The 17,498-nt window shown below is 40.2% G+C and overlaps 1 protein-coding gene across 2 annotated transcripts in view; it reads right to left on the bottom strand.

Annotated features, from left to right (window-relative positions):
* Nucleotides 1-1,300: 1,300 nt before the first annotated feature.
* Nucleotides 1,301-17,498, bottom strand: part of atp8b2 (ATPase phospholipid transporting 8B2) — a 32,552-nt gene continuing 16,354 nt past the window's right edge. For both annotated transcript variants that reach the window (XM_034696982.1, XM_034696981.1), the window contains 16 exons: nt 16,927-16,961; nt 16,656-16,815; nt 16,336-16,524; nt 15,627-15,742; nt 15,132-15,296; nt 14,559-14,670; nt 13,983-14,088; nt 12,915-13,173; nt 12,512-12,695; nt 10,163-10,386; nt 9,965-10,048; nt 8,767-9,012; nt 7,460-7,598; nt 6,018-6,148; nt 2,637-3,239; nt 1,301-2,552 (listed from right to left, as the gene is read on the bottom strand). In XM_034696982.1, coding sequence (XP_034552873.1) covers nt 2,463-2,552; nt 2,637-3,239; nt 6,018-6,148; nt 7,460-7,598; nt 8,767-9,012; nt 9,965-10,048; nt 10,163-10,386; nt 12,512-12,695; nt 12,915-13,173; nt 13,983-14,088; nt 14,559-14,670; nt 15,132-15,296; nt 15,627-15,742; nt 16,336-16,524; nt 16,656-16,815; nt 16,927-16,961 — 2,843 coding nt within the window. In that variant the 3' untranslated portion in view covers nt 1,301-2,462. The remainder of the gene's footprint in view (nt 2,553-2,636; nt 3,240-6,017; nt 6,149-7,459; nt 7,599-8,766; nt 9,013-9,964; nt 10,049-10,162; nt 10,387-12,511; nt 12,696-12,914; nt 13,174-13,982; nt 14,089-14,558; nt 14,671-15,131; nt 15,297-15,626; nt 15,743-16,335; nt 16,525-16,655; nt 16,816-16,926; nt 16,962-17,498) is intronic.

Genomic DNA, 17,498 nt, shown 5'->3' with positions numbered 1-17,498 from the left:
AATCACATATGAATAGCTAGGAATTTTAAGTTCAGTACTCTAGTTCAGGAGTTCCCAAACTTTTCAGCCCATGACCCCCAAAATATAGGTGCCAAAGACTCGCGACCCCCAGTGTCCCTCAAAGTGATTTAATGTGGCTTCATTTAGCCGGTCTGCAGAAAATGACCCTACTTATATGAGCATGTGGCTGTGTTTCCTGTGCCATTATGAATTAACCTGCTGCTACTGATGCTTATGATAATTGACTGTTCACTAACCCTAAACTTAGGAGTCATCGGGCAAAAAGAAAGGCAGAAAACTCATTACATTTTCTATTTTCAAGGTTTTATTTCAAGGTTAGCTACTATTTTGTCGATATTTTTTTACTGTAATGTGTAAAATGCACTATTTTTAGATAACTTAAAAAAGAAGAACATTCTGCAAGACATCTCACGACCCCCATTTGTGTCTCGTGACCCCCCAGGGGGTTCAGACCCACACTATGGGAACCCCTGCTCTAGTTTGAATTTGAGTACGATGACTAAATTAGTCACCGTACACAAAAATAAACTAGAGTATTGGTGGTACTCCTTCCACCACAAGTAGTGCTGCAGATCTATTTTTGGTTAAACTAGAATCAAAACAGGTCTAGATATTTTAATGTATACTTAATTTCAATGTATACCACAGTGTATACTCAGGTTACTTTTCTTAAAGTGACATATACATTAGCAAAGTATTTTCTCTCTCCTTTGTTTCTACTTACAGCCTCAGTTTTGCAGATTGTCTGTGCATTTCGTACTTTTTTAAAGTCTATGTTATGCTTTTGTCAAACACTGTAGAAACAACAGGTTGATGTCCTCCCTCTGGTTAACCCTCCTGTTATGTTGCTGGTCAAACTGACCCTTTTTAAAGTCTATTTTAGGCAATATATGCCTTCCAAACCAGCTAGATGCAGCATAAAAATCTGAGTGAGTTATCCTCATTGAACCATGATCTGTGAGAGTTAAAGAACACCAATGAACTAAATCTTGATTTAAATGGTTGGTAATGGAGTTAAAAATTAGATTTAAAAAATCTAATTGGGATTTTTTGGGGTTCTGACACTTTTGGATAATTGAATATGCACTGGGTCAAATTGACCCAGGAAAATTATTGCTGTCCCAGAGAAACGAACATAACAGGAGGGTTACTGACTGCATTATCATCTCACCTAAGTCCAAGTCAGAGCTTAGTATTTTAAGGGAGCATTTTCATCACAAGTGTAGTTCTTCAGCAACTTATTATCAAAAAACAAACAAATAAACAAGCAGGGGAAACATTTCAGCATTTTTAAGGCATGATTATCTCCATACACCTTCAACCTTTATTCATGAACAAATAAAAATAAAAATGTAAAGCACTTTACTGAGGGTACAGTATACAGTATGAATAAGCACATTGTTAACATAAAATAACAAGTACTAAATGACTGGGGATTAGACAAACCATCGTTAAATGTTCATTACAGCCTGGTTTTCATTTTCAGAGTTTCTACCAGGTGTAACCTAAAGGCAGTTTGTCTTTTAACTTGGTTTTTAAATCTGTGATAGTACGTAACATTACATTTTGATTAAGTAGCACAATGTGGCCCATTGTCGGGCCACAAAGAGAAAACACACTGAGAGCTTACATTAAGGTGCAACTCAATTAGGCCAATATTCAACACATCAATATGATGCAAAATAGAAAGGAAAGCATTTCAAGTTGAGGTATAACAAGTAAGAAAACAGATCAATGAAGGAAAAAAAAAGACCAAGGTTTGCAACAGTCTTGCAGTGCTCTGTAACTTAAAGTAACGTTCTCACTGAGAACTATAGTCAACAGAGGCTTGAGGATATCTTCAGGATAAAAAAACTGCTGCACTTCAAATCTTAAAAACGTTGTTATTTGCTTGTTCATTTAACCCATCATTGATTTACAGAGATGCAGCAAAGCTTGGAAATGACAAGTGGAAACAATCTTTTGGTCGTAAATAAGAAGTGACCTTGACATTTATTTTTAGAACTTGCTGCTTTTCGTCTGTTTATTTATTCCATTATTGATTCTGAGAGATCTGCTAAACTATGTGAAATGACAGGTGGACACATTCTTTAAGATCAGTATTAGGAAGTCACCTTGACATGTTTTCAGAGCCAGCTGCTCACCTCCTGTAATACACTGTAAACCGCACTTATTAGCACAGCTGTCTTTTATTGTGGATACATGTATACCCCCATCAAATCTCAGTTCATATCTGGTCTATGTAATTAAGAAGTATCACTTCTTTTGATGACTTGAATTTTAGTGATCGATTAAAGAACTTTTAGTTGGGATGAGAGAGAAGAGCACAGTGTTGGTAAATGTTATCATTACAGTCTATGAGCTCTCATCTCACTCCAGGAAAGCACACAATGGCCCATCCTGTATGTGAACAAATCATCCTTTCATGTATGTCCAATCCTTCACTCAGTCTGGTTGTTGTCCTTGGCAAATGAGGCTGAACCTGGGCTGTTACATGCAGCAGCACGAGCTCTCCAACCAAACAGAGCTTCCTGTTGGAGAAAGGAACACTCAACTGTAAGTCTGTGTAAGGTTAAAAATGTGTTCTTACATGAATAGAAACAAAGTTAGCTCACCTGCACAGTACTAAGAGTAATTGTCCATCCACCGGGTGAGTCTCCTCCATTGGTCCTCACTGCTGTTGTGGTGAGGGCACCAGCACAGGGCACCTGAGGAGAGCCCTGATGTGTGGCTGACTCTGAATCAGATGCTAAAGCTGGTGTGGTTTGTGCCGATGAAGTAAGAACAGTCTGTGATTTGTGGGCTGTTGCTGTGCCTGTTTCCTCCTCGATTGGTGTGTCTTGTGAGCCACCCAGAACAGAAGAGGAGTTTGAGAGTGGCGGAACTGACCCAGACAGAGTACTGGGAGCTGGGCTGCACTCACCAGAGGCACTGGGAGGAGTGTGAGTGTATTTCTTCCTGCGCAGCGTGTCGATCCAGCTGGAGCTGTGTCTGGACGCAAAGGTGGCCAGGGCCAGAGATGACAGCCTCATGTTCTTCCCTGAGGTGATCAGCTCTCCAAATCCTTCCTGGTGAGCAAAAGCGTAGCCTGATCTCCTGGAACCACCACGAGCACCCAGACGGCCCTCTGACACACTGCCCGCCCCACGCCATGCCCCTGCCACGCTCCGACTCACAGGCTTTCTCTTCTTCTGACGCACAAGCTGAGTGTAACGCACCTGGAGAAGGAACAGAGCACAAGAAACAGGGTGTTATGGTTTCACTCGGTGACATGTTGTTGGCATGTTTGCAAAGAAGCTTCAGGCTGAACTGAACAGATTGCTTTCCCAAATTCTGTTAGCAAAATAATGACGAGAAGACGATAATGCAAAAAACATTAATGGTAAATGAAAAAGGGAATGCACCTTTGAAGCCTAAACCACCACAAGCTGTTAAACTGGGTCTAGAGACTGCAGGGTGTAGCTCCAATATGTTTTCATCTCTTTCACTTAGAATCGATGTGTTCATGTGTAACATGATCAGTAAAGGCAGTTTGTAACATATGTTATTTGTACATGTCTTCAGAAATGTGCTACTCTGTTAATTCATTAATTGTTTTTAATTAAAGATGTTGTAATTCCTAAAAGCAACTATGGAGGCTGGAGGGAGCTTAATGTACACAGCATCCAAGTCTGAAAAACACATTTCTCTGAAGAAAGAACTAACTCTATCGTATCATATTACATTTTATATTCTATTAAATCATATTGTGTCTTATTGTATGACATTGTGTCTTATCAAATTGTATCTATTGTGGAGTCAGCTTAAGGTACACTGCACTGGAGTCTAAAAGGGGATTACTCTAGAGCAGGGGTTCCCAAACTTTTCAGCCCATGACCCCAAAAATATAGGTGCCAAAGACTCACTGTCCCTCAAAGTGATTTAATGTGTCTTCATGTAGCTGGTCTGCAGAAAATTAGCCTACCTATATGAGCATGTGTCTATGTTTCCTGTGCTGTTATGAATTAATCTACAGCTACTGATGCTTTTGGTGATTAACTGTTCACTAACCCTAAACTTAGGAGTCATCTGGCAAAAAGAAAGGCAGATAACTCATTACATTTTCTATTTTCAATGTTTATTTCAAGTTTAGCTACAATTTTTGTGAATAGTTTTTCCTATAATGGGTAAAATGTACTATTTTTAGATAACTTAAAAAAAAGGAAACATTCTAGAGCACATCTCACAACCCCCCAGGGGGTCTCGACCCACACTTTGGGAACCCCTGCTCTAGAGGAACAATAAGCTACTGTATATTGTGTTGTATCATATTGTATACTAATGTATCGTATCATGTTGTAATGTGTCATAACATGTAGGATTGTGTCCTGTTGTTTTATGTCAAGTTGTAACTTTTTATATAATGTTGATTGTATTGTATCGTATCATATCATATCCTGTCATATCATATCATAAAGTTTCATATAGTTCTGTTTTATATAATAATACCATTAATACCATTACCATTATATAATTAATACCATTGTATGGTATCGTATCGTACGGTATCGTGTTGTATGGTATGAAATGCTATGCTACCTACAGAATTGCATTGTATCATGTTGTATCTCTTCTTATCATATTGTTTTGTATTGCATAGTATTGTATCGTATAGTTAACCATCATATTATATCATGTTTTATTGTAGTGTAGTGTTATATCCTGTCGTGTTATACTGTTTCCTTGAGATTGTATCAAGTGGTGTCATATTGTATCATATAGTATCGTATATTAGTGCATTGTATTATAAGCATATTTGTGTATTCATATTATTTGGATCAAATCTGAAGGGACTCGCTGCAACTTGAAAATAAGTAGTACACTACTTGAACCACTGTTACCTGGCAATTTTTTGTTTACGGATGCCTGATTTAGTAAATGTTAAACAAATCTAAAACTCTGTGTTCATTGGTGAGCTTCAGAAGTGCTGCTGGGCTTTTCCTGACAGATGTAGCTGTTTTGCTAATCGCCACCTGAGGATGGCTCCAAAGGTAATGAAATCCCATAGATCCCCATAATTAAATACCTGACTTTACAGAAGTATTTAACATGTTTACAGAATGTTACATCAATGTTGTTATGATCTCGATAGCTCAACTCTAAATCTGTGAATTTTTGTCTCACTGCCTGAAAAGTGTTGCCAGCTGCTTCCTGGATGCCACATTGCTAGTTTGTAATTTCTGTCACTGATCTCAGCTGATAGTTGAACAGTTTTAACATTTTTTCTGCAGGACCTTTTTATGAATGCGCCATAAAATGTACTTACATACTTTGATCCAGCAGCTCTTTACAACAATCGTCCTATATGGCACCAATTACATTTGAGTTTATGTGCAAAACTAAGCCTCATAAATTAGGGGTTGCTAGATTATTCTACAAGACCTTTATTCTTTGATCTTTAGCCATCATTTGAGTTTTTCCCCTGCATATTTACCAGTAATAATATTAGATTAACTACAAACTACTTGACAGAAGTTTTTTTTTATGGCCTTGACTTTGTGTGCTAGTCTAACATAACAAGTTACCGCAGAGGGGAATTTCTTTAAGGTCCCTACATTTTTCTCTGCTACAGTGTATACTATAAATAGTAACCAGAAACAGAAACAAATCATTCAAAAAGGAACTTCGTCACACTACCCTGACTGCTGCTTCAGTTGGATACAGCTCATTTGAGACACAGTGACTCACAGGGGAACACAATGTGCTTAAAAATCATGCACTAAAAGCAACTGAGGTAATTTCGGGTAACTGACTAAGTCAATATTTGCGGCGTGTTCAAAGTGCATTAGGGCACTGACGTTAAGCATGAGCCCATCAACATTCGCATGAACTGTTTGTAAGCGTGCAGTTAATCATTGGCTGAGATTTACGTAAGACTGACATGTTGGGAAGATGACACAAACATATGTTAGAGAGGAGGAAAAAAAAAACACATATGTGTTTGTGTGTTTTCTCACCGTGTCTGAGAGCTGAGGTTTCAGGTCCACCTTGAGAAAGCGGAATGCCAAAACTGGAACTATGCATATTGCTGTTGCCAGTGCAATAGTTAACCACACGACTGGTTGCAATAACGTGCTCTGGGCACTACCTATACTCACAAATAAACAAGAGACATAAAAACACATTAAAACATAAGGAATTTGGAGTATTTAAGAAAACAAATATGTTTTTGTAGATCATAGGTTCTTTACTTCACTTTCTTAACACACGTTTATTAAGCCTACCTTAAAGCTGGGGTTGGTAGTCACATTTAGATACACTTTTTGTTATACTGGTCAAAATGATCTTTCTGTCCTGATGGTAATCAATACATAATGTGTTCTTAAAAAAGAGTGAAAAAAAGCTGCTATCTGCAGCCGGAGTAAACCTGGGAAAACACCAACCAATCACCAATTTTGGGGTCCAAAATTTTAAACCAATCAAATCCCGTCCTGCTGTTCTACCCGCCTCCTGCGTGTACATTTCCCCAGCGTGCACTCCCCGTCCCCTGCCTCTGCTTCCCCTGCCTCTATTTACTGCCCCTCTCGCTCGACATCGGGCCTGTCCCCTCTGACCCGATGAGGTGCTTTGCTCAGGACTGTAGTCCAGATCAGAGTCTAAAAAGCTCTCACCACAGAGGCTCTGACAAGCAAAAGAATGAATGACATTTAGTAAGTCCTACAGAATTTTTTATGTATTGTAACGTCCGTCCCGACGCTGTAGGGATGACGAGCTGATTCGTGAACATGTTGATCTTTACTAACCGTTCACTGTCTGCGTGAACACGCCAACCAACAAAGCAACAATCAATGTTTGAATGAAGGATGAACTTCTCCTCTTGTCTCTCCTCTCTACCGCTCGCACACTCTACACCTCTCCTGATGCCTTCACTGACTGTCAACACTGTAGGAATTAAGAACATCTACACTGAACACGTTTAACACACAGTAGAGCTGTTACAGTATTAAATGTATTATAACTTTTCTCCTGATATCGCTGTGAGTACTAACAATAGCCATGTTTGTTTTGGAGGAGCTCCGAGGGGAGGGGTTAGATGGAGTCATGAGGAAATGCTACATTCAAATTCATGCTAGTTTTCCGTGACTACCAACCCTTTAATAGTGCAAAAGTTCTTAAACAATATTTTACATGATATTAAGTTTTCAACGTCATGTGTAATATGTTTTATTACATGCAATATTCCTTTTACATGATCAGAAGTGTTATTTAAACTTTCTTCTAATTAAGTTATATTCAATCTTGTCTTTTCGTAACAGCTAGAACTCTTTTGTTCATTTTTTGCTCTGCTGTGAAATAACAGCTACAGCAAAAAACAGTGTTTTTGCCCTAGTGGGTGTGTGCCTGGATCTGTGAGTGTGTGCACATATGTGGCAAGACAAACGGAGGACGTGAGACCGACCTACAAAGTGGAACTGGTTGGGAAAGATCCTGAAGAGGGTCTGACTGTGCAGAGCGATCATAATGGCGAAGAAGCAGCCCAGAGAGCCCCACACAAACACGTGGTTGATAACCGTCCAGAAGCCTGTGTCAAGAGCAATCTAGAGAAACATAGACATATACAAAATAAAGCAAAGGTGCACAGTGAATACATGATGGTGAAACAGAAAGAAGGAAGTTATAAACAGTACTTTTCATTGTGCAAAATACCCTCAGAATCCAGGGATGTTTTTGCCCTGATATTTCTAAGTATGCCCTGTATATGATGAAACCTGTACTCGATACAGTCCAACCATGGCATTGTAAAATATCTAGAGCATATCTGATCTGTGAGATGGGACCACTTTGATATCATCAGAATATAGAGTTGTTCTGGTAATATTGACACTATAATTTGAATGCCACACACATCGCATTACTGATGTAAGCTCAATATTTTGTGCTTCAAGACAAAATACTCCAAGCAAAAACTGAGTCGATATAGGTCAAGATATGACATGAGGCATATTGGGATATTTTATTTAATGTGTAGGTGACATTTGACATATCAGGACACAATGTATTATATGCTCAGTATGTTTCCTGATACAAAGCACATTAACAAATCTCTATATGTCTCGAATATGTTCCAGATTCTTCTCAGGAATCACAGAGTTTTGATGCAGTATATAAATATGAGCTGAGATTTGTGCCACTAGAAACTGAAATTGATTTGAAACTGAAATTAATGTTTTGAAACTGAATTTATTTGATTTGAAATTGTATTTAACCTACTTGAAAATTCAACTCTCTATTTTCCTTAAATTCAAAAATAAAAAATTCAATTTCAGTTCGCAAAATTCAGATTCAGTTTTACAATTCAATTTCAGTTTCTAGTGGCACAACCATTACGTCATCTACGTCTGTGAAGTAGAGTAATCAAGCACAGATTCACAAAGCTCCTGTTCATAGTTTTCACGCACTAATGGGACGCCCCCCCGGAGGGTAAAAAAAGGCTTCTTACTGCTACGGGCTACGGGGAAATTACCGGTCTCTGCTGCTAACTACGGGTTTGAAAACTTAAAAAATACCGGACAGTTGTTTTTCAGTTATATGACGATGAAACAAGCCCGGGTTCTGCTTCTTACAGGGATTTTTTTATTGTGTTTGAAGTGGGGTTGTATGATTTTTTTGTCACTCATTATAGGTTACTAGCCACACTTGTTTGTTATCTGCTGGTATATCTTAATTCCCAAAGCACAATGTAAACACAACTCAGATCTAACTCACCTGTACACTCACTACAATAACCAGAGCCGTTGCTGTGGTGACTGAAAAGGTCTGGTAATCAGCAAGGGGCACTCCGGTGCTCTGAGTGGCATCAGACAGAACTGCACACGGGACAAAAAACAGCACCACTGATGTGTAGATGCCCTGGGCGATGCATATAAAGAACTCTCTCTTGTTGAAGAGGAGATTGAGCTGCCCAGGCTCATACAGCTTAGGATACTCCAGACTCCTCTGGTCAGGAACATCCTGCAGTAACAGAGAGAGAGAGAGAGAGAGAGAGAGAGAGGAGAGAGAGAGAGAGAGAGAGAGAGAGAGAGAGAGAGAGAGAGAGGAGGTCCTTAGCAAAATAAGACTACAATGATATGGTGTAATCTTAACTATAGAAATAACTTTTATGATAGTCTCCTAAAGCTGAAAAAAGGGTTTGGGTGGAGGGTACTCTTGTTGAAGAGTACTCTAATCTTTAATTTACTGAGGAAAAGAGACCTCATGGGTAATTCTTCCAAGGAACAACACATCTCATTTCAGAGCATGAGGCAATAAATTTGCAAGAAAAAAAGAAACAAACAACAAAAATTATCTTTGATAAAAGTCACAGAAACCCCAAAATAAATGTTCATAAATGGAGCGACACCTGCGAGCTACTTCTGGCAGACAACTTGAGCTGCACTGCTATACACATGTCACAGGTCCCACTCTCATAACCATCATCCAGTCCTGCCCTCTGCCTCTCAAATTGGCGGTCTTTTTAAATTAGGAAAATCTCCCATCTCTCCTTCTGCCTGTCAACGCCTCTGCTGCCTGCATGCCTATTGCTGAATTTTCTTTCATCCCCACTGCTACCCCAGCATCCACCTGCAGGCTCCAGGGGTGTTAAGTATGTTTTGCTCATCACTCCTCATGTAAACTTATCAGCAGGGAGTGATGAGGCCGGAGCATGGGCGCCAAACATGTAATATGTATCTGCTGCTACAATAAACAATTCAAACGTGAGTTGTCTGACTGAAATGGTAAACTTGGCATTGAGACAATATTTGGTAGTTTTATTTCTCAGAATAATACCACCACCATCCTTTCTAATTTCTTATCATGGTTTCTGGCTTATAGTGACATCTATGCTCATGCCTGTTTGAGGCTGGACTAAGCCCCCATCAAGCTTTCAAACAAATGCTAACTCTAAATTATAATCTGAACAGACCTGGTCAAATATCCCCATGGCCAGCACAGGGAGGGAGGTATAGACAATGTTGTAGAGGGTGATGAAGTACTGATCGTACACTGTCTGTATGAAAGAGGAGATAAACATAAACACACAAACAATGTGAAAACCATGATTACATTTTCCCAACTCGTACCTTTGATAACAAATATCGCCTTATGACTTCTACCCTCTGACCTGTGCAGAAAAGCCACAGAAGAAGCCAAACCAGAAGTGCACCATGGTGAAGGCGAAGTTCTTGTAGAAGAAGTAGCAGAGGAATCGGCACATGCGCAGGTAGGACCAGCGCCCATGTACCAGCAGGAGGCGCTGCAGAAAGCGGAACTGGGAGAAGGAGTAGTCGCTGGACAGCACAGCCTGAATCCCCTCTTGACCTGAGATACCAACTCCTATATGAGCACCTAGTGGAGATAAACACAGAGGGAAAGGGAGTGAATACAAAGCATTTTAACTTGTGTTTATAACATAGTATCATGTACATAAGGGTATCTCTAGAAATTGTAAATAAGTTGTTACTGAAATCTGTTGACAGGTGATCAAATCAAATCAACTTTATTTATATTGCACTTTACACACAACTAGGTTGATCCAAAGTGCTTTACAACAGAAAATGAGGAAAACAAAGAGAAAAAGAAATAAAAAGACACACAAACTGAGGAAGAGAGAGGGAAAGAAGAGTGGTAAGAGAGCAATATAATTAAAAATGAAATGAACAGTAATAACAACAATAGTAATGACAAGAAATATGATTAACTGTTCAGTGAGTATCTGAGCCAGTGTGGTTAGGGGCAGTTAAAAGCTAATGAATAAAAGTGCGTTTTGAGACGACTTTTAAAAGTCTCGACAGAGGGGGAGAACCGGATGGTGGGGGGAAGACAATTTCACAGTTTTGGGGCACAGATAGAGAAGGCCCTGTCCCCGTATCCCTTTGTCCTTGCTGTTCGGACAGACAAGAAGTTTTGATATGATGATCTGAGTGCTCTGACAGAGTTTTACGGAGACAGGAGTTCTGAGATGTAAGTGGGGGCCAAACCATGTAGTGCTTTATATACAAAAAGGAGGATTTTGAAATGAATTCTGTAGCTGACCGGAAGCCAGTGTAGGGAGGCAAGAATTGGTGTTATATGGTCTCTCTTTTTTGACCTTGTCAGGATGAGGAGGTGATAAATTATTCAACCTTTCATATACCTAAAGTTTACTCATGTTTCCTGTCTTTACACCTAACTAAGCTAGCTGGCTGCTAGCGGTTAGCCACATATGTACTGTACAGAAATGAGTTGTTTTCACTGGCTCGTAATCCTTGGTAAAAAGCCCTGTTTGTTTGTTTTTTAGCTAGCAAACTACTTCATCAGATACTAGCTAGTCATTAGCTGCTACAGATTTGAATAATGAAAGCTGATGGGTCTGTCCTTATAAGAGGCAACTCAATCTGTGGTTACAAATGACATTAAAATAACCTGGATTCTGCAAACCATTATCAGAAAACAGAGTTGAACCAGTAATTCAGAGGTTTCTGTAAAAACTAAAGAGCTAGCTAAAAAGACAAAACAAGCTAGAAAGCTCAGATAAGCTAGCAGCAACAATCTCTTCATAAGCATTATTCTTTTTTGTGTCTTCTTATGTAGTTATTTATTAATCACAAACAAATGCTTCATGAAAAAAACAAGTATTGAGCCCTAGGATTTGATAAAAGCAGGAAGTTATCAACCCTGCCTATGTCTGTATTGACCTGCACTTCTCCTTAGTTCTTGCATAAACCCATTTAAAAGAAAACAAAACTCTCAAATGCACTTGTTCCCATGACGTTAATACACAGACATTAGTGAGATGATGCAAAGCTTTCAAAACACAGAATATTGCACACACTGAGGGAAGCAGAACATACACTGGGGAAATTGACTAAACAAACACTTTTTTCTTTTGTTCTATGTAAAGCAGATCTAAGCACACAAAGATAATCCTAAACCGCACTGACAGACTCTACGTCCTTTTACCCTTTGACCAGCTGTGTATTAGACTTAATGCTGTTTGCACTGAGTTAAAATCTAACACAAGAATGCCAGCACATATCATCTTAAGTTAAGATATCCTGGATCACTACTTTGTCTATTAATGAAAGTTAATCAAAGTTCACCTCGACAAAGACAGTTTTTTCTGAAACTTGTGGTACTTCTACTAGAGTTATAATATAATTTTTATGAATTTGAACAGAGACTGAACAGTATCTGTACAGTGTGAAGTTTAATGGCCAGTGGCGCACTCATCACATTTTAGAGACCTAGAAACCATCTCGTGACTCGATGAGGACATCAAATGTACTGCAAAACACATTTCTACAGAGCTTTCATCACTACGAAAAACATGCAGATAAACAACCTCCGCTCTACGTCTGCTGAGAACCTGTTTACAAAAGCTGGACCCACATGGCTACTAGTATTTGTCCTTTTTCTTTTGACTCCACTTCCTTACACTTCCTCCTCTCCTCAACACCACCCTCCGTATATTGATCTTCTCTGCCCAACTCACTTTTGATCATGCTAACATCGTTAGCTCCGTCTCCTATAGCCAGGGTGACGGCCTTCTTGTGTTTCTTGATGAGCTCCACCACCTGAGCTTTTTGCAGCGGGGTGACTCTGCAGCAGATCACCGCTTTGCACGCACACGCCGTTGAAACAAACTCTGTCTCCATGTCTGCTTCCAGTGCATGGGCCTATCAGAGATCAAGAAAGAGAATAGAGGTTTTAGTATTAATCCAAATGGGTCAGAGCTGCAGCTGTGGAATAAACATACTTAAAGAAGAAAGAGATTGTGTTTTGTTGATGCAAATAATACATTTCTGGCGGCTCACTCTTTCCTGACAGTTGACAGTTAACATCTTAGCAGCCTTGCATGTGGAAGTGTATGTGTGCAGTGTGTCTGTTATTTATACCAGACTGTGGCCGTTGATTATGAGGGCAAACTCTCCAGAGATGCTGTCCATGAGGTTTGAGGGCGGTGGAGGAGCAGGAGGGGGAGGAGGAGGACACCCCAGCTGTTTCCCTCCATCTCCTCCTCCTGTAGTACCATCTCCTTGTTGTCCCTCTCTGAACCCATAACGCATGAAACAGGCCTCTCCCAAACCCTCCATCCCTTCCTCTTTTCCTCCATCTCTGGTTCTCGACAGCTCAATCATCCGTTCTCTCGCCCTCCTGGGGAGGAAGGCAAACAAATTCAACATCACATCAGGTTTGTCTACAGCGGAGAATCAGACTCAAAACACAACGTGACTTAAAATAAAAAAGGTAGAAGAATATAAAAAGCGTGAAGTCAGCGGTTGTGTTATTGCATACATTTCAATTTCTTTATCTCTGCATCACCTAAATGTTTGAGGCTCTCTGAACTTAAAAGCTCCTGTGAGGAACTTCAGGTTTGTGTCATTGGCTGTTTCTGCATTTAATCACTTCATACAACACATATCCCCCAGCAGCAGCTTTAGACACGAAAAGTAACTTTATGCTGATGATCTTGTTTGATATTGAAGCTCACAAAAAGGTATCAAAACTAGATCCAAACAAGTTCTTAAAACTAATTCCAGTATTTTTGATAGCCAACTAAAAACTCCAAACAGGAGCTTTAATGTGTCCCATCAAAAACAAACAACCATATCTTTGACACACGTTGGTTTTATGCTTGAAGTAGTAGATACTCATACTTCTTGAAAGAAATTACAATACTTAACATACAATTAAATTAAATGTATGAAACCAACACTTTTTGGATGATCAACATTTGTAGGGCTGTGCATTTAAACACTTGTGAGCACACATGTTGTTTTACATTTGATTTAAAGCTCATGAGGAACTTTTGGTTTGTGTCAATAAAGCTGTCTTTGCTGATTTCATCCTGTACTTGTGTTATTAGTGTTTCTATACAAAAATCTCATCCTGCTCTCTAATATATAACAGTCAACTGTGTCACTTATCAAGAATACTTGCATGGGTAAAAATGCTGGACTGACCTGAGCTCCTGCCGCACACTCTGCACTGTGTGCCCGCTGATGATGAACACCTCTGTCATATCATCTGTCAGCATCTTGCAGGAGTAACCTATATTGACAGCTGTTTCTACACACGCAAAGAGGGAGGGTTACTGGAGTGCAAGCTATGCATTTAAGATGAACTTATTGGAGATGCAGATTGCATGAGTAACTCAAAAGCTAGCCATGCTATACTGTGTGCATGTTTTTTTTTTTAAATCTTCAACAGGATCCAGGATGTGCCAGGCAGCACATCCTTTCACAATCACAAAGGTGTGGATGACACCACTGATCAGTGTGACAACTAGTTGTTATGAACTTGTAGTCAGAGTAACATTACACATTTGGCTATCCTGCCTGCTTCTCCACAGTTGAACACACTTTAACACAAACATTGACCGTTGACGGTGTGCTGTTGTGTCTGTTTGAACACTTGGTTGAATGTTCATTTAACTGTAATGTCTCTGATATATGCAACAGACCACATGTTGTTCTGAGTTTCCAATTGCAGTGTGCAAAGCTTATTCTGAAGTGCATACAAGTGTGTGTTTGTCTCACCCTGCTTGTCTCCAGTAAGAACCCAGATTTTAATATTAGCCAGAGAGAGGACAGCAATGGTCTCTGGGACTCCTTCCTGTAGCTTGTCTTCTATAGCTGTGGCACCCAGGAGCTAGGAAATCAGACCGATGGAGAAAAAAGAAAGAAATGCACATACAAAACATTAATACTGAAGCTCTAAAATAGAAGGAGGGCATAAGGAATCTTCTGGTTAGGGCAACGTCATCTAAACATCATCCTGTACTGAGAAGATTTTGATTTGTTATTTAGCTACAAAACAAAGAATCTAACTTTTCTCATCAGAGTTTGCATCATTAAATCCATAACACTGATGTTACATCGACAGACCACATGTCACAAAGACACAGAGAGCTAAATAAGGAGGCAGGGTTTAACTGATTTAATTCCCCTGCATGACCTTAGAGTCAGAAAAAAACTACATAAGACAAGTAGTATGAGTCAATATTTCATCCTAAGACATTGAAAAATCAGGCTGTCACTGAAGGCACACCTGCAGATAAAGCATACCCCCCTTCTCCACACTCACACACATAGCTGCACACTGTCACTTACCATCATGTCTTGTTCTATCTCCTCATAAGCAGCTGCCAGTCGGTCCTCTCTGCAGTTGGTGGCCTTGTCAGCACAGCGGTGACTTTCTGACCATGACTCCCAGTCGTCCTCTGACAGATCTCTGTATGCCAGCGCTAGGGTCCGCAAACCATCTGCTGCATATTCCTAGAGCCAAATACACATGTTTATTCAACATACGCTGAGATGTACTGATAAAAACATATGCAAATATTCTAAAACAATGGGGAAAACATATAAGTCTGATAGTTTGATGTTATTTGAATCTGCAGTTATTTGGTCAAACTTTGGGCTGGAAAAATGTCTGTCTGCTAATGTCAAGGTGATATGTTTCACATGATCTGATCAGGGAATATTACACGCTGAGTCAGGTTTTATCAGTGGATTTCACTGTTTTTTTGTACACATCTAAACACTAGATGGCAGCACTGCTCCATCAGTGCATTTAAGAGTCAGCACTTGTGTTTGGAGACTCACATTAAGGTGGTCTGAGGTGATGTTCATCAGCTCCTGGTTACAGGGGTTGAGTCTCTCCAGCAGCACAGTGTCAGCTCCTTTACAGTACAGACGGATCCTGCCCTCTGGGTTACGCACTGAGAATGAAAAACAGAGTGTAACGCAGACAAAATACTGCAAGAAATCCACACAACTCTTTCAGTAATCCTCAAATATCTAGAATTCTCTTTCAGTTTCAGCAAATATCCTTTCTCCACACAGAGGGTCACACAGCCTGTCGGTTTGGCTCTGATGTATGAGTGTGCGCTCGGTGCCTTGTGGTCTCGCCGCACTGTTGCTAGACTAAAGTTGTTGCTAGGGCTGGAGTGATTTATGGACATAGATTTCTGGGCAGTTTTCCAGCACCTTACTAGAAGACCAATCACAGGAACACCAAGTGAAATATCACTGAGGGATTAAATGTAATCCATGAATGATAGCCTATTCCTGTCAGTTTGCTGGAGGGTGCATCGTATTTTACATGCTTATTTGTGTTAATGGGATCCAAAGCATAAAAGAAAAATGTGTAGACAGGTTGCTCAATAATAGTTACAAATCCTTAGGGCAACCAACAGTAAGGTGAGAACAGAAAGAATACAGATTTTAGAATTAGATTTTATACAAAGAATGTCCTTAGTTTCTGTTTTCTGTAGACTAAACTGAGAAATCTTGACATTAAGTCCCTCCACACCTATAACAGACATCCTCTTGCGAATGTTGTTGAAGTCCAATATGGCGAGCAGAGTGTAGGTGACAGTTCGACCCATCTCTGTGGTGGTTATCGTCCCAGGTGTTCGGGAGCGAAACACAAAGCCAAAGTTTCGAGCTGCCGTCACCAGAGCGCCCTCATCTGGAGACTGAGCCTTATAAAGCAGCTCTCCTGAGCAGACAGATAAAAAAAAAGGTGGTAAATAACAGACAGATGGTGTGTTAGTGTAAGGGTTAGCTCACACCATCACCCTCACCCTCACCCTCACAGACCACCCTCTCCCCTCAGCTCCTCATGCTCACCCTCGCTCTTCTCCTCGCTCATGACGGTGTGACAGAGGGAGAGCAGGCGGAAAAACTCTTGAGTGTGAGAGTCTCCCACTTTTACTGACTCCAGCAGTGTGTCGTCATAGAAACAGAAATCAGGGTCCGCCAGGGGGTTGAAGGGAGTAAAGTCCAGTCTCTGAAGAAAAATGAGTGAGTCAGGGGATCCATTCACGAAAAGTATTTACACAGGCAGGTGGATGAATGAAAGTGAGTGTACGTTTTAGTGAAAATATAATCATCTACTCGCCTTCTGTTGAGGTCCCAACGGGTCGGTCCCCTCACCTAGTACAAACAGATGTGAGGCTTTGTTATGTATTTTATGTGCAGTACAAAGAAACTTTTCAGCTATAAAGTTTAATATTATGATGCCTTTAATGTTCTGTTTCTGAATCAAGTGGCAACCTCTGGTCTAAAAATATGAGTCCAATGTGGAAGTGCTAAAAACTGCAGTTCATTGAGGCTCAGCTTGAGGCTGACTCCGGAAGTCACATACACATGAATGGGAAAAAGCCGATCTTTACAGCAGAAATAAACATGTTTACAGCCTGGTTCAAAAGACGAGTGTAGTCTGGATAGCTCATTTCTCGATCAGCACACACTGTAGGGGGGTGAATTTTTTTCTAACGCTGCAATTTAGAAGATATTGAGATTACGAGTCTTCCAATGAGAGGCACAGCTGACTGCGGGAACACGGTAGCTGTTGGCTAGAAGGCTCAAACTCCGCCTCTTTACATCACAATCAGTCGACAGCAGCAATATGGCTGCCGCTGATGATTGGCCTCAAAACAGCTATTCAGAAACAGATGGGTGACATCACGG

The sequence above is a fragment of the Notolabrus celidotus genome, chromosome 12 (genome assembly GCF_009762535.1).
Source record: "Notolabrus celidotus isolate fNotCel1 chromosome 12, fNotCel1.pri, whole genome shotgun sequence".
NCBI classification, from domain to species: domain Eukaryota; kingdom Metazoa; phylum Chordata; class Actinopteri; order Labriformes; family Labridae; genus Notolabrus; species Notolabrus celidotus.
This window is presented reverse-complemented; position numbering and strand designations above follow the sequence as displayed.